The sequence below is a fragment of the Eleutherodactylus coqui genome, chromosome 3, assembly GCF_035609145.1.
Source record: "Eleutherodactylus coqui strain aEleCoq1 chromosome 3, aEleCoq1.hap1, whole genome shotgun sequence".
In the NCBI taxonomy this organism is placed as follows: Eukaryota; Metazoa; Chordata; class Amphibia; order Anura; family Eleutherodactylidae; genus Eleutherodactylus; species Eleutherodactylus coqui.
Genome location: NC_089839.1, coordinates 149,683,818 through 149,708,659, shown reverse-complemented (window position 1 = coordinate 149,708,659; position 24,842 = coordinate 149,683,818). Strand labels below are relative to the sequence as shown.

Sequence of the window (24,842 nt, the reverse complement as noted above, 5' to 3'; positions counted from 1 at the left end):
ATAATCACTTTCATGGAGTAATTGATATTAGTCTTCCATCGTATCTTCTCACCTCCTTCCGGAGTTTGGAATGTGACTGGCATACTCTCTGGGCCATCACCTCGGGTGTTATAGGCTGCAACAGACACTTGGTACTCGCAGAATGGATGAACTATTGGGATTATCCCTGAGTTCCTCTGTCCAGTGAATTGCAGAGTATGTCGCTCACCACTGTGCAGCTTTCCATCATGTAGACTTTTAACTTTCCAGTAGATTATCTAGAAAGAACAATAGATGCATATTAGAAATATTTTAGTTTGGACAAAAAAAGGAAACAAAAACTGAATTCCTGGCTTACCACTCACTGAAGCTAATTTGACTCCTATCTGCATGATTATTATAGAATAGCATTTTTTTTTAGTGGTGATTTTGTTCATTGTAGTTAATTATAATTATGCCCTTGCTGTATGGGAAATCTACTCGCCATGTTCCTGGTGAGCTTGTGTTGGGCTTCTATTTATGCAAAGGAGCCGATCTGACCACACCAAGCTGCAGGGTAATCACATAAAGGAGGGACAGAGTAGCAACCTTACCTACAAATGAGACATCAAATGTGTTTGCAACTATCAACATTCCCCTTCAGCCAGTATTGACAGCAGAAGTAAAAAGCAGTCAACACTGAGTAGGATAGTAACAGGTAAGCTGTACCCATCGGACAAAGTCCACCTTTGAAACTAATTTTGAAAGTCTCTCTAATGTATCTAAAATGAAAAGTGGAAACTTTGCAAATAGTCTTCCTTAAAAACATCACCTCTTTCACCAGTTTGCGATTACAACGCCTGCAAACATCTACAATGGATATAAAAAGTCTACACACCGCTGCTAAGATGCCATGTTTTTGTCTTGTTAAGAAATCGGACAAAGATGAACCAATTCAAATTTTTGTCCACCTTTAATGTGACCGTTATCTGTGCAATTCCATTAAAAAACAAACTGAAACAGTAAATATGGCAATTCCAGCAGCACTCCCAAACCAGCAATGCGGGGAGGTATCCAATGATGCTCACCGAGGTGACGGATCAGGACTCTTGATTGAAATAAGACAATCCCAGACAAAAAAATGTTCCAAGGCAGCATCAAAAGGTGCAGTTTAAAACATATCCATGACGGATAAACTTTTTATTGCACACCACAACCAGCAGCAACGTTTCAACCCCAGAAGGGTGTTTGTCAAGCGAAAAACAAACTGAAATCATTTAGGATGGAAAAAGAAAAAATTAAGATAATGTGGTTGCATAAGTGTGAGCACCCTCTTATATTCAGGAATGTGGTTGCGTTCAGAATCAGCAAATCATATTTAACCTCATGATAAATAGTAGTCAGTACTCCGCTGTTATTATGTACACTGATTCTGATTGACACCATATAAAGTTCGGCTCTTCTGGTAGGAGTTTGCTGACATTTTCTTAAGGCTGGTTTAGACAGGACGACTGTCGGGCAAACGAGTGTCGGGTACACTGAACAAGGAGCGATCAGCTAATCATCCATCATTTATGCTGCATAAACGATGGACGATCAGCTGATGGCTCCTCGTTCAGTGTTAATAGCGGCCGTTCAGTACTGAACAGCCGCTGCGTTATGTCAATGGAGAGGGGAAGGGGAACGAGAGGAGAGAAACATCCTGCAGCCCCCCGCTGTGAGCCAGCCATACTAGCTCCCATGTACATCTAAACCAGCCTTTACTTGGTCCATAAAGATCTTACAATACATCAAAGGGGTCTGATTGTTGGCAGGTATCAGTCAGGAGAAGGGGACCAAAACATGCCCAAGGCGTTACATATACCCTGGAAAACTGTGAAGATGTCATCAAGAAGTGGATTAAATTTGGCACAACAGTGACTTTACCAAGAATTAGACATTAAAGGAGCTGCAGTGGTTTGTTGCAAGTACTGGTTGTGTAGTGCATGTGACAACCATCTTCCATATTCTTCATATGTCTGGGCTGTGGGGGAGAGGGGCAAGACAGCTCGGCTAGGTTTTGCCAATACATACATCAAGTCTGCCAAAAGTATGTGGAAAACGTGTTATGGTCTGATGAGACCAAGGTTGGACTTTTTAGCCATAATTCAAAAAGGTATGTTTGGTGCAAAGCCAACACCGCATCATCAGAAGAACAGCAGACCCACAGTGAAGATGGTGGGAGCAGCATTATGCTTTGGGGCTGTTTTTCTGTAACTAGAATTGGGGCTTTAGTCAAGATGGAGGGTGTTATGAAGTGTGGTCAAAGACTGGCAAGTCAAGATGTGTTATGCTGATAGACACCTAGCCAAAAAGACTGAATGCTGTCATAAAGTAAAAGCGTGCATCAACAAAGTATTACTACGGTGATCATATTTATGCAACCACGTTATTTTAGGGTTTTTTATTTTTATTAAATTTATCCAACCTAAAAGATTTTAGTTTGTTTTTTAATGGAATTGCACAGATAACGGGTCACAATGAAGATCGAAATAAATTGGAAATGATCAAAGGGGTTGTCCCGCGCCGAACGGGGGGGGGGGTTGAAAAAAAAAAAACCCGTTTCGGCGCGGGACAACCCCTTTGATCATTTCCAATTTATTTCGAGACAACCCCGATGCAGGGGTTAAAAAAGAACACCGCACAGCGCTTACCTGAATCCCCGCGCTCCGGTGACTTTTTACTTACCTGCTGAAGATGGCCGCCGGGATCTTCTCTCTCGGTGGACCGCAGGGCTTCTGTGCGGTCCATTGCCGATTCCAGCCTCCTGATTGGCTGGAATTGGCACGTGACGGGGCGGAGCTACACGGAGCCGGCATCCTGCACGAGCGGCCCCATTGAGAAAAGAAGAAGACCCGGACTGCGCAAGTGCGTCTAATTTGGCCATTAGACGCCGAAAATTAGGCGGGCTCCATGGAAACGAGGACGCTAGCAACGGAGCAGGTAAGTGAAAAACTTCTTATAACTTCTGTATGGCTCATAATTAATGCACAATGTACATTACAAAGTGCATTAATATGGCCATACAGAAGTGTATAGACCCACTTGCTGCCGCGGGAAAACCCCTTTAATCTTTGTAAGATTTTTTAACATGGCAAAAACACGGCATTTTGACAGGGGTCTGTAGAGTTTTTATATCCACTGTATGCATTTCTTTGGTAACAGACAACAAAAACCTGTGTAGTCTGATCCTGCAGCCATACTCCCTTCCATCTGGCTTCTTCCTAACATGCATTTGGGACATTAGCAGGAAATAGGACACATAAAAGGGGGTATGCCTGTAGGATCAGACTACACATGGCTTCTTCGTGGTCTGTTACCATGGAGATGCATAGGAGCTGTAGACACAAAATTAAAAGACATTTTTAAATGAAGACCATTTGAAAAGTTCATTCATTTTTCATTTAAGATGCAACAGATCATTAAAAATGGTTGCTAATGTAGATGTAGCCTTCACATGTCATTTTTCAAACCTTAAGGCCTCCTTCACACGGGCGACAAAGTCGCGCGATTTTGTAGCGTTGCTACAATGCTACAAATCGTATGTATGAGAAGCCCGTGCTTTCCTATGGTCTCCTTCACACATGAGATGTTTTGTAGCATGCTAAAAAACGACACACAAACCTCGCAGGTCCGGCGATATGCCCGCGACACGCGAGGTTTTGTAGCCCATGTTAGCCTATGGAGCCTTCCTCTCTGTTGCATCGCATCGCACGAAAACACAGTTTGCATGCAATGCGATGCAACTTTGACAGTAGCAAATGCTATTGTCAAAACTATAATCTAAGCCCTAACTGCAAGGAAAAAAAAAACACACATACCTCACCTTAGACGAGCTGTCAGTCCAGCCACAGCTTCTCCCCAGATCCTGGCACTGATCTTCTTCTTCTCTTCTGGCCAGGGATTCAAAAATCCCCGCCCCCTGGAAGCGCTGGCTGTGATTGGCTGACACTTAGCCAATCACAGCAAGTGCTCGATGAATGGCAGTGATTGAACCAATTCTTCGAGCACTGGCTGTGATAGGCTAAGTGTCAGCCAATCACAGCCAGCGCTTCCAGCATCTGGGGATTTTTCAATCCCTGGCCAGAGGATGAAGAAGATCAGTGCCGGCACCTGGGGAGAAGCTGCGGCTGCGCCCCAGACAGCGCGGAATAGGTGATGTATACTTTTTTTTCCCTCCTTTAGTTACAGCTTATTTTCGGGGTAGAGCTTATATTTCAAGCCCCTCCCCCCCCCGAAAATCCTCGCACGTGATGCTACAAAGTCGCGCGATTTTGTAGCATCACATGCGATTTTGTAGCGCTACAAAATCGCGGTATTGCTGCGAGAATATCGCAGCGATATCGCACGGTGCAGCCCGTGTGAAGGAGGCCTAAGGGCGCCCACCCACTGGCGATTTTTTTTCCTTTGCGTTTTGCGTTTTTTCTCAAGAGCAATTAGAATTGAATGTGTTCCTGTCCACTTGCGGTTTTTTTTTTCAATCCGTTGCAATTTTTAACATAGGAACTGTCAGTTGCATATGTGTCCTTATTTTTCTCTTAATGCACCCATGAATGTCAATGGAAATTAACGGAAAAGCTGCGAAATTGCCGCGAAAAACGCGCCAAAAACACGCGGAAAACGCTGCGTTTTTCACGCACGAAAATCGCAAACGCCAGTGGGTGGGCGCCCTAAAGGTGGACACTCACTAGCGATATGTTCTCTCTTGCGCTGCGAGAGCACGAGAAAACTCTCACCTCGCAGCGCAAGAAAGACGCCGGTATAGAACCAGCATATCGGTAGTGGTTTCAATGGGGCCAGTGGCAGCAGCGCTAGCCCCATTGAAAACATAGGGAGAATGCCGCGGACTTCTGCCACAGCTGTGACAGGAGTTTCCTTCATCCCCGCGGAATGAATAGCTAAGGACAATGTCTCATTGGCTGAGCGCTCAGCCAATAGCTAAGCAGTAGCTGCTATTGGCTGAGCCCTCAGCCAATCTCCACAGCCCTTTCAGGAGGCGGGGATTTTTAAATCCCCGACTGCTGAAAGAGCTTAATAGCAGTGCAGGGGAGCTGCCAGGAGGACGCGTCTGAGCTCCGGAGAGGTGAGTAACTTTAAAAAAAAAATTTTTTACACACTTTTTGCAGATTATCGGGGAAGGGCTTATATTTCAAGTCCTTCCCTGATAATTTTACTGCGGGGCTTGGCAGAAACCATTGCTTTTAATGGGATTGGCAGCAGTGCCGATCCCATTGAAAGCAATGGGATAGAATGCCGGGGACTTCTGCCACAGCTGTGACAGCTGTGGCAGAGGATACCTTCATCCCCATGGTCCCCGCAGGGATGAAGGAAACTGCTGCCACAGCTGTCACAACTGTGGCAGAAGTCCCCGGCTTTCTGCTTCTCTTTTCAATGGGGCTAGCGCTGCTGCCGCTGGCCCCATTGAAGAGACTGGCGATATGTTGGCATGATGCCGATATCCCGGCGTGATGCTGGCTTTTTTCTCGCACTGCGATGCGAGACTTTAACTTTAGTCCCGCAGCGCAGTGGAGAAAAAAACGCCAGTGGGTGTCCACCCTCACTTCGAGTTGCTCTCATGCTGTGAATGCAATGCTGTGTTGTCTTTATGTACGCTTGTTACCAACTGTAAAAATTCTATACCTTGTAACCTGATAGATGTCCTCGTATCCTGTCCTGTGATATTTCGGTCCAGGTCACATTGGCTATCATGTAGTTTACAACATTCACTGACACATTAGATGGAGCAGCATCGGGCGCTACAAAGACAGATTTCAAATGTATTATATGTTCAGTTTTCCTTTCTGCAACACCACATTTAATCAATTGATAAAACTATTTAGATAGTTAAAGGGGGTTTTGAGACAAATTCTATTGATGAATTAGCTTCAGAATAGGTCATTAATAGTTGACATCTGTGGTCCATTACTTGGAACCCTACCCAATCAGCTGATTGGGCGCCCGCTGTCAACACCACAACATAGGGGCATGGAGCGGAAGCAGATAGCTTTGAGTCCTATGTTGTGGCCAGCGCTGGTAATTGCAGGCAAAGCTCATTAAAATCAATGGGAGCTGTGCCTACATATACAAGTGCCGGTCACTATACAGGGCTCAGAGTTAACTACTTCTATTCCATAATCCTGTGTGTTATGGAACTGACAGTGGGCGCCTGATCTGCTAATCTGCTGCAGTCCTGCACTCCTAAGGATAGGTCATCAATAGTTTTTGCCCGGAACACCCTTTTAAGAAGTTACATAGTTATGAAGTCTTGTTGAGAATAGTCCACCTATTTCAACTTATTATTACACTGTTATTGAACCAAAGCAAGATGAAGACAAAACCCATAAGTGTGGATGGATGTTCTTCCGGGCAGAGTGGATGCAAGCTAGTAGGTGACACTTAAAGGATGGCTTGTGTGCTTACCCTCACTATTTTGAGACACTGGTTTAACCCCTTGAGTGGCGGGTTTCCTACCACCCTGTCGTGCCCACCAGGGCAGGTTTTTTAAAATGGTCTAATCATTGAATTTCAACTAATTTTGCAGTTGTGTCTCAAGAGCCATAACTTTTTCATTTTTCCATTGACATGGCCATATAAGGGCTTGTTTTTTGGGGGACAAGTTGTGATTTTTTAAACAGGGGGGAGGAAAAAAAGAAATGGGGAAAAAAGGGGCCATGTCATTAAGGGGTTAAATAATGTATTAACTTCCTTCTATGGGTCATTACGATGCAGGGATACCACATGTGTGATTGTATTTTTGATTTTTTACAAAGTAAAGGGAGACAAGTGTTTTTATAATTTTTTTTATAATTTTTTAACTTTTTTTATTTTTTTGTCCCTTTAGGGGACTTCCACAGGGACCCATCAGGACCCCTGATCACATTCCGGGGGTCCGATGGTGACAGCCCTTTACATGCTGCAGTGACAGCCCTTTACATGCTGCAGTCACATAGACTGCAGCATGTAAAGGGTTAACACAGCAGAGATCGGAGGTTTTCTCTGATCTCTGCTGTAAGAGCAGGTACCTAGCTTGTCCTCTGACAGCCAAGCACCAAGCTCTCCCTTCCACAGAGACCATCAGCTTGCTTCTGACAAGCCGATGGTCTCTATGGCAACCTGTAAACAAAGCAGGAGACTTAGAAGCAGATTGCTGGCAGATCGGCAATATCTTCTGCTGGTTTTTCAAAGCCCTTGCTTTGTTCTCTGTGGGACTGTGCAGGCAGAGCACACTGTCACAGCTTGTGGCATTGTGCTCTGCAGCTCCCATAGTGATACATAGCCCGGAAATCTTCCGGGCTATGTTGCTATGAGCAGTGGAGCTCGTCCCGGAAAATTTCCGGGCGTGCCACTCAAGGGGTTAAAGGAAGATCCCCGTAGTGAACTTCCACTCATCCCCATTACAGAGCAAAACAAATATTATTAGCAGTTGCCAGCCACATTCATGATGGAAAGTGCTTTCCATGGGATATTGGGGAATCTGTCCTATCACATGCTATAACGTACAAGCGCTGAAAGCTGCCTGAACTGCCCGATAAGTTCATAACAGATCCTAATGACAGCTGGAATGGGTGCAGGGTCATGATAAGGTGCATCACAAATCCACAGCAGTTCACAGTAATCATATGCGAACATACCCTATTAGTATTTACTGATCATGCCTTTTACTCAAACTTTTAGGGAAACAAGCTTTGGCACTCAGACGAGAGCCGTGGCCTCTTTACTGGATGCCAGGCACAGTGCCGTGATTTTGTATAGCAGCTCACATGAATGGGACCATGCTACACTTGGCAAATGACGTGTCGTCATTGGCCTGAGAAGAGGCCGCGGCATTTGGATGAAGCTCTTCCGAGGTGCCTCTGATTCTTCCAACAGCTGATCAACAGGATCCTAAGTGGCGGACATTCATCAATCTGATAATGATAACCTATCCTGAGGCTAGATCATCAATATTTTAGACGGAGTAAACCCCTTCACCATTATATTAAGTAATACTCACTGTCCTCTCCCGAGTATACAGTGTGTATCTCTGGCTCAGGACCAGCTCCAATATCATTTACAGCTTGGATACGAATGTCATATGGAACAAAGGCTGGAGTGTTCTGGATTGTAAATTGTGGACGTTTAACTTTTTTATTACGCCATTCTTTCTCCACATCCTGTAAACGCCAACTGACTCTGTACTCGAATCCTGGACCGTTTAGTTCATCTAAATTCAGGGGCTGAAATATATGATAAAACAAATCACCATTAAGCCTTGCGTAGATACAGGACCATGCAACAAAGAAACATTCGCACTTTAGTATAGAGCAATATTTGTTGGAGTTAGCCAGTGTTGGCCGTAGCTTAGATCGCACCATGTGCTGACTTTTTTTGTCCCCTTCCCCGTCATAAGAAAAAAAACACATATTGTAGGCATGATAGGCAGAAAGCAGCAACATAACAGCATCTCTTCACCCGAACAGCTCAACGAATACATAGTGTACTAGAACCAAGCCCAGAGCATACAGTAGTAAGCGATTGTGTTGTAGGGATGGCGAGAGGCTGATTGTGATGACTTGGAACATCAGAGGGGAGGAGACAGAGCCAGGAGGAGGATGATTCATGTAGTTCCATAAGATGTTGGTGTGCTGAGGAAGCAGATCATCTGGCCAGGCAAACCCAAGGAGAATGTTCGCCCCAACCTACATCTGCCTGGTGGTCGTGCCCTATGCAAACGCATGAGTCGCATGTAGTTAGGGCTGGCCAAGGAGGAAGCTATGTTTTATTCCAGTGACCCCCAAGATTTGCTAGATGTCATTCTCAAATACTTAACTCTAATGTTCAGTCTTGGCATGAATCATGCCAGTGTGTGCAGAATATAATGCAAAGCTTGAAGTGACAACCAAAGCTCTTGTGATTCTTCAAGGCTTTTGTGGATGAAAACTACCCTCAGGATAGATCACCAATAGTTAATTGCCGGGGGACCTGCCGTCTGGGATCCTCAGTGATCACCTGATTTCCGACCCTCTGTCAATACAGGGGAGCTCGATGTCTTAAGCGGGTACATCAGCAAAAGTGCCATAGCCGGCTTCACTCCTGTTTAAATCAATAGGAGCTGAATCAACTATTATATTTCAGGCCCCTTCACCTCCAACACTGGAGTCAGATGTGGAAGTGTAATAGCCACTTTAGCTCCTATTGATCTGAATGGGAGTGAAGTCCATTTGGGAATTCCGCTCCTGTCCCCAATGACAACATCCAGCCCTGCTGCTCCTAGAGCGGGCCAGGAAATCAAGTAATCGCTGGGGATCCCAAGTGGCAGGACCCTGGCAAATAATTATTGATAACCTATTCCGAGGATAGGTCATCAATAGGTTTTCCCAGGAAAACCCCTTTAAATTAATTTAACTTAAAAACATTGTGGTGATTAATATCATAACGTATTTTTATAGTGGTTGGAGGCCTAGCATTATGGTATGGAGCCACAAATTCCCAGCATAGATATAGATTTGCAAGATAACATTCTGGCTGCCTGCAGTCACCACTAGAGAAAGTATAGGAGCTCATTACATACTATAATACATTGAACTCAATAATAAACCAATATGCAATGAGCTCCCCAACTCCCTCTGTTACTTGGAAATGTCATCACTTTATGCTCTTGGGGTCCGAGATCTGAGACCTCTACTAATCCTAAGAATCAAGGGGACATAGTGCTGGTTTAGTACTGCATCCCCTTCTAATTTCTCTCTTTCCAGCAATGCCCTTGGGCACCCGGCTGCTCAGGGAAGTGCTGCCCACCAGATTCACTGGCCACAGCCACCACTGTGCAGGATAAAGAAAGAGGTCAGACCCCACTGATCATAACATGATAGAATATACTAATGATATGCCTCCACTTTATAAGACGGAGACTCTGATTCGGACGGACGGTGTCGGGACTGATCAACATAATTGGTTGAAAACGTCAATCAATAATAAGACCAAGTAAACCATTTTTGAAAGAGGAAAAGATGCTTATTCCTAGCAATATTTGACACATTATGTACTATTATAATACCGCACCTCCCATCTCACAGTCATTTCATCTGGACGATTTGCTTCAACAAATATATTCTGCGGATTATTGTCAGGAGCTAAACAAAAGACAAAAAGGAAAATATTATCATTATTATCAGGTTTTCAAGGCTAATATTTTTGTCTTCATATGTAACACAACACAAAATCCTGTTCTTTTGGACTATGTTTGGCAAAGGGTCACTAGCACCAGGCATCTGGGGCACATGCTGTAGACTTATGATCTGCAGGATGCCAATAGCAGGGGCCACAATCTCTCTGTCCTACCTTTCTCTGTGTTGAAAACTGCAGGATGACAATTTCCAATGACATCACTGCATTGCACTACCTACAGGGGTACTGCCTGGCACTATTTTTTTTGGAGGGGGGGGGGGGGAATAATTATAACATTATTTCTGAAGTATAGCATTTGGGGGCACCCTGTTACACAGCAGGTACAATAATAAGGGCAGATGGGGCAGTAGCAGGCACAAAATTCAGGGTTGCAACAGGATGTGGAGTTTGTGTAAGTTGGGAAACTATAGGGAGTGGGCTGGAAAAGTGAGAAGCCAAAAGTGTCTGTGTTACAAAATCTACAGGTGCAAGTTGGGGCTGGAAGAAGTCAATGTGCTGGTCTAGGCCAGATGGAAAAGACAGGAATACTGAGTAAAGGCCCATTTAGACACAAAGATTATCGCTCAAAATTCGCTCAAAAGCCATCTTTTGAGCGATAATCGTTGTGTGTAGCTGCATTGACATCGTGCAGTTTTTATTACCCCGCCGCTTATCATCGTCTTTCAGTGTGCTGAAAGACAACAATGAGCCTTATCAGGGATTCACAGCGGGATACAGCTGATACTATTGTTTCAGCTGTATCCCGCTACCTGATAACAGGCTGGGTATGAAGAACAGAGTGGTCCAGCTCTGTTCTCCATACCCGGCACGGATCGCTCAGCTGTATGACAGCCGGGCGCTCCGTGCAGAAAACATCTGAATGCAGAAGACAAACGGGGACACCCCGCTTGTCTTCTGCAACCTCCGGTCCTCGCGTTTGGCTGTATGACAGCCGGGGCTCAGAGCGGGGAACAGCTGGATGCAGAAGACAAGCGGGGACACCCCGCTTGTCTTCTGTATCCTCCCCTCTGAGCGCTCGGCTGTATAACAGCTGGGCGTTTGGAGCGGGAGACCAGCTGTATGCAGAAGACAAGCGGGGACACCCCGCTTGTCTTCTGCATCCTCCGCTGGCAGCGCAAGGTGATCGCTCATTTTGAGCGATTATCTTGCACTGTAAATGACACAACGATGATCGCTCAAAAGTCGCTTGAGCGACATCTTTTGAGCGATTATTGTTGTGTCTAAATGTGCCTAACTATAACTACAGAAGATGTCACCTGTGATCACTGGATATAACTGTTCTGTAAGGTGATTTGCAGAGTTCCTGTGTAGAACTGGCATCTACTGTACTTCTATATGATCACTGCATGGGGTAACACTGGTCTGTGTATGGTGGTTGTATTCGGTAACAGTATGGTAAAATAATGCAGTCGTTAGGTAGTGAAATTGTATAATTATTAGTGCTGGTCTTTACATAGTCATTTTTATTCGGTGGTGCGGATTTTGACTCTGTTTTGAATGCGCAGATGCTGCAGAATTTATCACAGAATATTCCACTGCGGAGATTTCTCAGCAGTTCCACCCTATGTGCACATATCCTCAAGCTACATGTCAGCAGGAATGTGGCCGCCATCTTGGGAAATAACAATGTGGGGAAACATCAGAAATAAAGGGTGCAATAAGAAAGTAATGGCTGCTCGACTTATACCCATAGCCAGCTGTGCATAAACATGGCGCAAACACTTTTCATATCTGAAATTTTTGAGAATTAACAGAGATGCAAAACACCTTTATTGCTAGGAAACACCGAGAACCTAAATTAAATCAACATGCCATCTTCTTAGAGTAGCATGGCTACTTCATTCCAGAAACATCAGTGATCTTGTCCATGATCTGTATCTCATGATAATACCAACTACTATGCCAGTGATTCCCAACCTCACTACCCAAGGGGGACCCCTGAAACTATTTACACTGCTGGGGATCCCCTAATGCCATTCCTGCCTGAAGGGAGCCTGCTGTAGGGGAAAGCAAGGCTTCTATACTTCTTGGCCCATGCTATAATTTGGCTCGAATATCCTTACTACTCCTTGAAGCATCTTGGAACAGCATGAAATCAGTTTGCCTTCTGAACTGTAAAAGTGCAAGGTTGTTGCTGTATTTTGGGAAACCTTCATCAGAGCTCAAGGAAGCCCATTCCTGGGAAGACTAGTTGGGAAACGCTCTACTATGCCGTTCTGTAATCTCACAAATGCAATGATTTAGGATGCAAACCATCATATAACCTAAATGATGGAAGTTTAGTTACGATGTTTAGCTTTTTATTCAGTACACGGTTTTACCTGCAGGTGGCGTGCCATAATTTTCTGAGACAAGACTTGGAGGACTCTTTCCAATGCCATTTACAGCAAAGACACGGAACTGGTAGTTACAATTAGGGATGAGATGTGAATGAACTGAGGTGACATTTTCGGGGACTCTGGCCATGTCTTCCCATTCTCCATTCTCATTAATGCTCTTTATGGACTGAATAATAAATTCTACAAAAGATAACAATAATTTGGAAAATATTACAAAAAAAATGTACATATACCAGTTAACCAATTCTCCTTTCTAAGCACGTGCAAATTTATTATCATCCTTCAACTTCCAAACGTCTCCCTGACATCTATCTACCGACCAAAGTGATTCTGTTCTTGCTTTTACTTCACAAGTCTACCATCTTGGGTTAATCCTTCACTCTGTTCCTTACTTCATTTCTTACATCTAAAATATCTCTAGTCCGGACATTTTCATTTATGCAACATTTTGTAAATACACCAAATCCTCATTAAGGGTGAATTCAGACGACCATATATCGGCCGCGTAATTGCGACCAAATTTATATAGTCTTCTTGTGCTATTTTTAAAAAATATAAAAAATTTTGGAAAAAAAAGTTTTCCGTTGCCATAATCTGAGGCGCATAACTTTTTATTTTTCCCTCAAAAAGACTGTGTGAGGGCTTGTTTTTTTGCAGGGCAAGCTGTAGATGTTAGGGGTACCCGGGGACCGAGGGTGTTCAGCAGCATGGAAAAAGCCGAACGGGCTAATCTCTATTACTTTTATAAAAATGAATGGGAGTTACAAAAACAAAGTAGCTTGTTGTAAAACATTGTATCTGTGACTCTTCTTCACTTCTTTGGGAACTACAGAGACAGCGTAGCACAGACATACAGAGGAATATTGCCATCTTAGCCATAACTGGTGCGATGAAACTATTGTACCCCTTTACGTTTTTGTAAACTTTGAACATAGCAGCAGCGCACATGCTCAACCAAAGCTCTGTGTACACTGAGGGGACATGTTTGTGCTTTATAGGTAAAATCTAATAATAATGAATTACATACCTGAAATGGGGCTGTTGTGACTGTCACCTGGTGTCCAGGACAACACAACACTACGGTCCTGCTTTTCCAAAAGCTGCACATTTTCAGGGGGCATTGGAACATCTATGAAAAATAAACTCTTTAACAAATCTAGATTTATCTACTTGGTGTAAATGTAATATTAAATGTAACGTTTTCAGTACTTGTCAAACACTATTACAGGGCAGGAGGCATTCCTTGAGCATCTACAGGGTATCTCCTCAAGGCACCATAATCTCCCCAGCAGCAAAAATCAGGCGCACCTTGAGGTATAGTGTGGGCCCATAAAAGGTTGTGGCCACTATATAACCTATATGTGCAACAAGTAACCATAATACAGCTGTATGCATGAAATATTAAAGTGGTTGTCCCACAATATGTAGCGGACACCCCTGCTGTGGCTCAGTCCCAAAGAGAATGGCAGTGGATGGTAATGAATGTGCATCACTGCTCTATTCAATTCTATCGGACTTCGGCTATCTCCAGCGGTCCCATTGAAGTGACCGGAGTAGTGGTTACACATACATGGCCACCTGCTGCAATACATTTCAGGCCCAGCCGCGGCTGGCATGTCTGCATGACGTGTAAAACCTTTTGTGGGACAACCCCTTTAAAGGTCTCATGGACACAACTGTATTATGGTTACTTGGTGCATAGATAAGTTATATGGTGGCCACAACCTTTTATAGGAGGGAGATAATCTATTTAAAGGGAATGTGTCATCAGAATATGACCTATTATTTATAGTAAACATATATTTTTAAAACTTCTGCAGTTTTTTTCTTTAAGGGCGAAGTCAGACGAACGTTTGTTTTGCGTGCGCCTATGTGCACAAAAAAGCGCGTCTAATAGAACCAGTGTTCAGTGACAAAGGGGACTCCCCGCGGGGAGTAAAGCTGTCACACAGCTGTCACTGTTGTGACAGAGGACCACGATGTTCTCCCATTGCTTTCAATGGGGCCGGCGCTGCTTCTAGGTGAGTTAATATTATTTTTACTACAGCTAGGAATGATTTTCAGGGAAGGGGTTATATTTCAGGCCTATACCTGAAAATCATTGCGGGGGCTGCCTGCATCCCATTGCTTTCAATGGGGCCGGCTGCAGTAGCGCCAGCCCCACTGAAAGCAATGGGCACGGAGCTTCCGTCATGCACCTTTTTAAAATGCATGGAGCGCCTTTTTTTGTGTGTGCACATAGGTTCTCAAAAAAAACCAAAAAACGCTTGTTTGACTGAGCCCTAATTGTACATATCATTGTCTGTACATTAAAAAAATTCTAATATCTTGCTGTTTTATTAGGCACTAATCCTAATAATAGTCTGACACTTTCTGTTCTGTACAGCAAACTCATAGTCTGTAGGCACAATGTCAAGGAGTGGACTCATTGAATTCTTTGGGAGAGTATTGTTGGCATGTTCTGTGACTTATGCACGGAGAGGAAAGAGGTGAACTGTGACCATCATCCATAGTGAGTGGTGGATCCTGTGTTATCTACATATAGATTTAGTTGTAATCCTGCATGTGATAATAATGAGATGACCACTGAAAATGCCTAGTGAAATTATTAGATTAAGTGGCCAGAGTGAAATCTGTAAGATGCTAGAATTTTTTAAATATACATAGCGACATGGAAAATTTTAAAAAAAGTCAGCAAAAATTTAAAAAGTTCAATATACAAACTTGATTTGAGCAATAAGTCACTTTATGATGATGCATTTCCTTTCGGCTGTACATAAGACATTGTTTCTTTACTATATATACCTCGCACAGTGAGATGACTCTCAGCCTCCATTGAGTCCAGCCACGTTCTGCCAATGCATTTATAGGTACCTCCATCTCCCCAGTTTACGTCATTTATGGACAGTCTGTTTGAGTTCACTTGGATTCTGTATTAAAAGAATAACACATCATAAAAGCGAACATAAAACCAATCTGAGTTCCATAAAGCCTCCAATCCGGTTGCTTCTTTTATTTTACAACCTCCCCCTACAAAAGGTTTATGATATGATCTCAAGTACAGAGGAGCCGCTAGACCACCACTCACCGGCTATGGAATGAGCAAGTTTAGTGGTTATTTTTGTTATCGTTGCATTTATGAAGAGGTTAAAGGTATTTAGCAGGCGGCTTAAAGGTCATTTGTTATAATGCAATGGTTTACTTTACTCACAGGCACTAACGTTCTGATCGGTGAGGGTCCGACCACCAATTCAGGGAATGGGACTCTGGTGCATCCTGAAGTGATATCTCGTTGAAATCAATAGAGCAGCAAGGCACATGTATGACCACCACTGCCTTCACTTCAGCACATGCCATAGCCCAGTTCTTGGAATTGGTGGGGATTCCAGTGGTCGGACCCCTATTTATTTGCAAGTTATCACTTGTCCTTTGAACAGGGGATACATTTCCATCATGGCACAACCTCTTTAATGCTTTCTTTTAAAATATACAGGGGGTGGACAAAAATATGGAAACATCATACAAAATGAATTGGATTTTAATCATTAGCACTAGCTGCTTGGCAGAGAGCTTCCCCGCCCAATTTATGTTTACTTCACCTCTTGCCCTGCTCCGGGTGGTTTTGCGAGCCAGCTGGTAAAGCCCCATTTACACTGACAGATGATCGCTCAAAAGTCGCTCAAACGATAGTTTGAGTGACAGTTTTGAGTGATCATCTTTGCATACTTTATCGTAGCTAAATAACTACTATAGAATATGCAAGCGGTGCGGGACACTGCCGCGGCCACTGATAGAAGGATACATTTGCTTTGCATAAACAAACAACTGTATTCTTCTCTGCTCTGACTGCCAGTGTCCCCACTGTGAATTCACAGCGAGAAACTAGCAGAGAGAATCTTATCAGCAGAGCCTGCTGTGATAACAGCCTGCTCTGCTGATAACAGCTGATCACTAAATTCTAGCAAGCTAGAATTTAGTGATCAACGACTTGTGCACAAAAAAACTGCACAATGTCCCTGCATTTAGACAGAACAAGAATCCCTTAAAAGACGGCTTTGAGCGAGTTATCAAGTATGTTACAAATACCTTTGGTTGTTCCTTCTGAGCACCTGTCCATCTTTCATCCAGGTAATCCTCAATGACGTACATAGGTTGGGATCACATTGAACATGGCATGTCAGTGTTATGGAGTGCCATCTCCTAATCCATGGATTCTCAGGTGACACATACCCTTTTGTAGGTTCTGATTAAGAAACATGTATATAGAGTTACTGCATGACACCACAAAGCAAAATACACTGTAAGCGTCTGATAGTGAATGTGCCATACCGCGAAGTAGAAGGTTTGCTTTAATTGAAGTGCTTCCTTTGGTGTTTGACACCTCACATTTGTATAAGCCAGCATCCATTGTTACCAAATCCCGAATATGAAGGGTACCATTGTTGTCTACTATGTACTGGCCACCTTTAGGTTGGACTACTCTCCTCCCGTGATACCTTAAAGAAACACATTTTATTTTAATAAACGGTCTCAGTTCCTAGGATCCCATAGTACATTTATACTAACATTAGAGCTGATCAGGTCAGAGAGTTATCCTTACCAAACAGGCAACCTAACTGTATCCAAATTATTGGACTATGCAACATTTAGGGTACTTTTTGTAACATGTAACAGGCTAAAGGAAAATGTGCTTACCATGTAACATCAGGAACAGGAAAGGCAAAATGATTGCAAAGTAATGAGATATTTTGTCCCCACACTGCTGTGTATGTTTTATTTTCATGACTGAATATCAATGGTACGATATCTATAGGATGACAAAAAAGTCACCATAAACACACAAAATACTGTAACTAATAATGGCTGCATAAAGATGCAAACAATATTATATGTGATTATATTCATACAATTCATACACATACAAATGTACAGATATGGGTGTAAAGGATACAAAGAGTCCTAGACTGGTAAAGTTGAAAGGGACCTCCAGGGTCATCGGGTCCAACCCCCTGCTTAATGCAGGATTCACTAAATCATCCTAGAGAGATGTCTGTCCAGCCTCTGTTTGAAGAATTCCATTGAAGGAAAACTCATGGGTACTGGTGCATTATGTCTCCACCACCAGAATGGGTTGAGACAAACTGCACGCCCACAATTTGTGATTGGCTGGCCACCAGAATGGGTAGGTGCAAACTGCATGCTCCCAACTTCAGATTGGCTTGGCAACATATTGCGGACTGGCTGTATCCACAAGCAGGTCGTCGGTATTACCTCATGTGATCTAGATGCTATGCTTTTCTTAATACATCCCCGAATTTTGTTTGTCTTTTTTGCAGCTGCATCACACTGTTGACTCATATTCAGCCTGTGATCTATTAGTATACTTAAGAGCTTAGTTACACGGGCGCATTGGCACCCGTACACCAGCGCCGATGCGCCAGTGTGACTGACACCAGCAGACGGCCGTACCTGAAGACGGCCGTCTCTCTGCAGCGCCGGGAGGAAGAACATGTGACCGGCTCCATTGCCGGTCATGTGTTCTATGATCAGCGCTAGAGAGAGACGGCCGTCTTCAGGTACGGCCGTCTTCTAACTGTCAGTCACATGGGCGCATCGGCGCCGGTGTACGGGTGCCGATGCGCCAGTGTGACTGAGGCCTTAGTCTTTTTTACATGTGCTGCTGTTTAGCTCAATTCCTCCCATTCTGTATTTGCTTTTTTCATTTTTCTTGCCCAGATGTAGGCCCTTGTTATATATCTCCTTGTTAAATACCATTCTGTTAGTCGCCGCCCACTGTTCAAGCTTTTGTAGATCTTTTTGAATACTCTCTCTCTCCTCCCTAGTGTTAGCTATTCCTCCTAGCTTTGTATCGTCAGCAAATTTGATCAGCTTCCCCTTAATTCCCTCCTCCAGATCATTTATAAAAATGTTGAACAATGCTTTTATAAATGACTAGCTGATATACCCGGCTTCGCCCGAGTTAATTTGCTACTGGTGTTTATCTGGTGTTCACACGGAAAATCTTATGAAGTTGTGGTTACTTTAGAGATACTGAGGAAAAACATATGTTCACTATTTTGCATAGTTCTCTGCGTTACCCAGGAAACACCACGTGGAGGCAACCATGCGACGTTTCCTTTATATAAAATGACATCAGGAAGTGAGAGAATTAGATTATGTACATAAAATTTGGACACTAATTGTTTTGCGCTTAGAATTGAATAATGGAGTTGGGACCCATTAGCTTTCCCTATTTATGACATAATCAATGCTTGTGCCAAATTTCCCGTTTCTATGACACCAAAAAGTGAGAAAATCACATTCCGCACGTAAAATTTGGACGCTAATTCTTTTGCGCATAGAATTGAGTAATGGAGTTGGGACCCATTAGCTTTCCCTATTTATGACATAATCAATGCTCGTGCCAAATTTCCCGTTTCTATGACACCGGAAAGTGAGAAAATTACATTCCGCACATAAAATTTGGACGCTAATTCTTTTGCGCATAGAATTGAATAATGGAGTTGGGACCCATTAGCTTTTCCTATTTATGACATAATCAATGCTCGTGCCAAATTTCATGTTTCTATGACACTGGAAAGTGAAAAAATTACATTCCGCACGTAAAATTTCAACGCCAATTTTTTTGCGCTAGAATTGAATAATGGAGTTGGGACCTATTAACTTTTCCTATTTATGACATAATCAATGCTCGTGCCAAATTTCATGTTTCTATGACACCGGAAAGTGAGAAAATTAGATTCCGTACGTAAAATTTGGACGCTAATTCTTTTGCGCATAGAATTGAATAATCGAGTTGGGACCCATTAGCTTTTCCTATTTATGACATAATCAATGCTCGTGCCAAATTTCCCGTTTCTATGACACCGGAAAGTGAGAAAATTACATTCCGCACGTAAAATTTGGACGCTAATTCTTTTGCGCATAGAATTGAATAATGGAGTTGGGACCCATTAGCTTTTCCTATTTATGACATAATCAATGCTCGTGCCAAATTTCATGTTTCTATGACATTGGGAAGTGAGAGATTTAGATTATGTACGTAAAATTTTGACGCCAATTCTTTTGCTCGTAGAATTGAATAATCGAGTTGGGACCCATTCGCTTTTCCTATTTATGACATAATCAATGCTCGTGCCAAATTTCCCGTTTCTATGACATTGGGAAGTGAGAGATTTAGATTACGTACGTTAAATTTCGATGCCAATTCTTTTGCGCTAGAATTGAATAATTGAGTTGGGACCCAATTTCTTTTCCTATTTTGGAGATAATCTATGCTTCTGCCAAATTTCATGTTTCTACGACATTAGGAAGTTGGAGAACTTTTGGCGAGTCAGTCAGTGAGTGAGTGAGTGAGTGAGTGAGTCAGTGAGGGCTTTCGTCTTTATATATATAGATTACTATAGCTAGGTCTTCATTGACTGCTGATTTTCTGTATTTGCACCCAGTTTAAACTTAATTCAGTTTTCCATGTAGATTTTCCTATTTTATTGCTGCTCTGAGATTTGCAACCCACTGTGTCCTAAGCCAGCCATTGTGCTAGTAGCATACTGGCTGGGACTTCCTTTCCTATACTCTGCATGCTGCCTTGCAAAGCCCTGCTCCAATCAACTGTAAGGCGGCATCTGAATGCTCACCCCCCTGTTACATGTGATAACTAGCAGTGTCCCCATGCCCCTGTTACTAGAGAAGCCAAATTCCTAATGACACAGTGAATTGCAAAGGTGCTGGAAGGGAAACCCCTAGTGGTAGGCACCTCAAACTTGATTTTTAATGGTAACACATTAAAACTTTTTATTCATATTAATCACTGTGACAACCAAGGCTCTTCGAGCAATTTAAACTATTTGTCACTGAAAGTGCCTGAAACGAAAATATAACCTTTATTAATATTAATGATAAAAAACCAATACTGCTAAGGCAGGATGGTTCCGACCCAAACGGACACAAAATGACAGACAACCATACAAAACAACCACAAAAATAATTGCCTATGGGATTAGCGCAATTTGCTTAATTAATTAGAATGACTCAAATACAGAATTTTAATATATTATTTAAATTGATAATGATAAGAGGGGCTACCAGATAAGGTGGTGACCGTAGCGGGCCGTTATCAGGTATACAAGGGACCAGAAAGTGGTAGCGCCTACTGAGATAACTCCATGTTGTTATGCATTAATAAGAACATGCCTATTGATGGAAAGACACTGTTCCAAAACAACTAGAGAGCGTCACTCATAAAACCCTAAGTGGTGGATAATGACAATTAGATCATCCACACTAGACAAATATTATACTAGTACACTCGCTTATGGGAGCACTGTACTGAGTCCGTAACCTTATTTGTTACTAGACTTATTCACTTCCCCATAGGGTCATCGATCTGACAAGACCCAGTTCTTAAATTAGGTCAAAGTCTGTATCATCGGAAACAGGCTAGAAGGCTGGACTTGTAATGACAATTAAGTCAGGAGAAGTCCAAGCTACTTATAATATATGTCAATTCGCAAAATTGCGAATTTGATGAACATATAAATAGTTAGCTGAAATCCAATGTGGACCAGGGCGAACAAGATCGTCCGTAATCGTCTAATCGTCAACGCGTTTCCGCAGCGCAAGACAGATTATTTGGCGCGCTGCTTCATCAGGACGAAAATAAGACTGAATGATGCCCAAAAATTGTGCGATGCCAATCAACTGCACACAATTTTTGTTGCAATGGGTTCGAATAGCAAACAGCAGTTGCACAAAAATTGCGCGTAAGAACTGGTTTTTTAATGCGCCAATGTAAGAAGGCTGGTAGATTAATTGCACATTATGTAAAAGCAAATAGAATGGTTTTTAGTGTAGTGTAATTAATAACACTGCTTTACACTAAACAGACGACTGTGGAGGCTGATTTACACAAACAGATTGATTTGCGATTATAATGCAATCAATCTTGTTGCCTTACACTAGACAGTCGACTGTAAAGGCAACCCGATTGGTTTGCAAATAGTGCAATTGACCATGCTGTTTTATAATGAACAGACAGCTGACATAGCAATCCTTATGTTAGATAGGTCCATTAATTGAACACTATTGAACAAACATAGGTGCTAGTGATTAAACAGTCTGAACACCTGATACTTGGCGTTTATTGTCCCAGACTGACAAAAGAGCCAGGGAGGTCAATTAGAAATTGTGATGATACATTTTCTAACCTGGCTAAAGTACAATACGGTCCTAGATGGTGACCACTATCTAAACTACACTACCAGCCCCTGTGAGGCATTATTTCAAACTGACAGACCTGGTAACTGTCTGTGCCTGGTCGGTTTAAGTAGGGGTAGCTCCTCCTTGCGGGAGGGGAAGGAACATGGTGCAACCAATTGGGTAAAGCATAGGGGAGGGACGGTCCGGAGTGACACGTCTACTAGCCAATCGGGCATATAGTCCAATGTCTGTTTATGAATGACAAGTAAAGATTGATACACAAAAAAAAAAAAAAAAATGATGCCGCTGCTTACGCGTTAAACGTGGCGCCAGATCGCGCAACATAGTGCCGCTGGTATTGGGTATAGGGCGACATGGTTGCTGGGTTACGGGGATGCGGTTTATTTACGCGATGACGTCAGCCGCAACGTCGCACGTGATGACACTAACACGGCGGAAGCCACGCCCCCTATTCTGCGACCTCGCCGCTAGCATCGGGTTATTAAGCGACGGAGTCGCTTGATAACGGGGAAGCGGCCTATGACGTGATGACGTCAGCCACAATAGCGCACACAATGATGTTAAGCCGCGTCTGAAGCCGCGCCCCCTTTGGTGACGTGGGACATGTTAACCAAACGGATCTCCCAATCAGAATACACTCAAACAGACATACTAACGATATTATCGCTACGTCGTGGATTCAGAGGCAAAGCCGTACAAGATATTGATTGGTATAATATAAAATGGGATCAAATAAATGGGAAAGGCTGCGTACCTGGTTACCAACTATTAAATGCTGATAATATTAATCACACAGTGAAAACTAGTTGGTAAGATGAGGTGATGCTATATATAGTATTTCTCATATTGATGTAATATTATATTGCAAACCCTGCTGAACAGGATTCTGCGCAATAATTATAGAGCACCAACAACAACTCAAAACCAGGACTAATGCTTATATATTATTAAAGATTATATTTGTTGTTGATTCCATACCAAAGAAATCGCCATTTCCAATTCCCATTAATATCCTCAACCACACACATCCTAGAAGAGAACTGCCCACCGTTGGAACGGATAGGGCAGATCTTTGCGGGTAAGTGCAGAAAAAGGAATTATATTACACCTTTACTTGTACTAGGCTACTTCATTTACCATACCCAATTGGATTGATTAATAAAGTGTTCAATATCTTACAGTTTAAATTGTCCAATTCGTCATTGTGAGTATTGTTAAGTTATATCATAATTAAACAGTACTGTATACCGAGAACATTGAAACTAGTACGTTTTAAGCCATGATTACCCCTCGGGATGAAGATCTTAAATAAAAGAAACAAAAGATAAATTTTCGTTTAATCCCTTGGGTGCTAAACAATCAAGTTTGTGAATCCAAAAGGCCTCCTTTTGGAGTAGCCGTCGGTTCATATCGCCTTTACGGCCATTGTCACGTATCAATTCGATACCTCTAAACGAAACCGCTTCAGGATGGTCGGGATGAAATTCCCGCATGTGGGTGGAAAGACTTGTATCCTCGTTTCTATCAATGTTTCCAAGGTGGGCCAACATACGTCTACGTAGTTGTTGGATAGTTTTGCCCACGTAGTCTTTGGGGCAAGGGCAGGTTGCCAAATATACGACATACGATGATCGGCAATTTATAAAGTCACGAATGAAAAACCTTTTTCCAGTTGTTGCACTTTGGAAATATTTGGTTTTTTCCATAACTGGGCAAGCCTTGCAGCCATGGCATCGAAAGGAACCAACCATCGGGCTTGTTGTAAGCCAAGTTGGGGGGGCAGGTGGTCTTGTATAATGGCTCCGCATGAGACGGTCCCTGAGACTCCTCCCTCTTCTATATGTGATGGCGGGATAGGGATGCAAGGAATCCACTAAATCGGGATCTTCCCGTAAGATGTCCCAGTATTTGGAGATTATTTTCCTGACTTTAGAAGCCTCGTCGTCATAGGTGCCAATAAGTCGTATAAATTTGTCACCTTCGATTTTATCTCTCCCCTGTAATAATTCAGTTCTAGTTTTAGTATTTGCCCCCTCACGTGCTTTTTCCAAAACCTCAATGGGATAACCCCTCCTTTGGAATCTCCGTGTGAGATCCTGGGCTTTTTCGTTGAAATCTTCTTCGTTCGAGCAGTTCCGTTTAGCACGAATATACTGGCCCTTCGGAATGCCATCTTTCAGTGATCTCGGATGATGACTGTCATAATGAAGAAAATTATTAGTAGACGTGGATTTTCTGAACAGTGTCGTAGAAATGACCCCTGATTCCGTTTTTGAAATTTGCAGGTCCAAAAACGTTATAGATTGTTTCTGTACTTCTGATGTCAAAAAAAGGCCCAAGGAATTGTTATTGAGTTCACCAACGAAATCCAGAAATTGTACCTCCGTACCTGTCCAAAGAATAAAAATGTCATCGATATATCGAATCCACATATCGATATATCGGGTCCAATTGGTGGTGCTATCCGCAAAGACGTACTTTTCCTCCCACCAGCCCAGGTCCAGACACGCATAATGGGGAGCATAGGGACTCCCCATCGCGGTCCCCCTGAGCTGGTGGAAGTACTTTCGGTCGAACACAAAATAGTTGTGTTCCAAAATGAACTGTAACAGTTCTAGAACCATCTTGTTATGGTCAAAGAGATACCTCCCTCTTTGTTGTAGATAGAAACTCGTAGCCTTTAGACCACCCTCATGCGGGATTGAGGTATAGAGCGCCTCTACATCAAGGCTTGCCAAAAGGGTGGTATCGGAAACATGCACATCCGCTAAGCGTCTAAGTACATCTGTCGTATCTTGTACGAATGACGGTAATGATTCTACAAATGGTTTGAGAACGGTTTCAATGTACTGGCTAGAAGCTTGCGTGATGCCGTTTATGCCGGATACAATAGGGCGTCCTTTTAGAGGTGTTAAGCCCTTGTGAACCTTAGGAATGCCGTAAAAGGTAGGAATTTGGGGATGATGTGGATACAAGAAGTTGAATTCAGTGTTGCTAATAAGATGTTGGTCTTTAGCACGTGTCAAGATGTCAAGTAAGTCTTTTTGGAAAGAATCGGTTGGATCCTGATCTAATCTTCCATAACTGGTATTATCGCCT

General features: G+C 42.9%; 1 protein-coding gene across 5 annotated transcripts in view; it reads right to left on the bottom strand.

Annotated features, from left to right (window-relative positions):
* Window positions 1-24,842, bottom strand: part of CHL1 (cell adhesion molecule L1 like) — a 167,930-nt gene that overhangs the window by 30,068 nt on the left and 113,020 nt on the right. For all 5 annotated transcript variants that reach the window (XM_066596312.1, XM_066596310.1, XM_066596313.1 and 2 more), the window contains exons 11-20: window positions 17,199-17,310; window positions 16,833-16,999; window positions 16,590-16,746; window positions 15,309-15,433; window positions 13,531-13,632; window positions 12,486-12,683; window positions 10,039-10,109; window positions 7,991-8,213; window positions 5,638-5,753; window positions 53-257 (exon numbers count right to left, since the gene is read on the bottom strand). In XM_066596312.1, coding sequence (XP_066452409.1) covers window positions 53-257; window positions 5,638-5,753; window positions 7,991-8,213; window positions 10,039-10,109; window positions 12,486-12,683; window positions 13,531-13,632; window positions 15,309-15,433; window positions 16,590-16,746; window positions 16,833-16,999; window positions 17,199-17,310 — 1,476 coding nt within the window. The remainder of the gene's footprint in view (window positions 1-52; window positions 258-5,637; window positions 5,754-7,990; window positions 8,214-10,038; window positions 10,110-12,485; window positions 12,684-13,530; window positions 13,633-15,308; window positions 15,434-16,589; window positions 16,747-16,832; window positions 17,000-17,198; window positions 17,311-24,842) is intronic.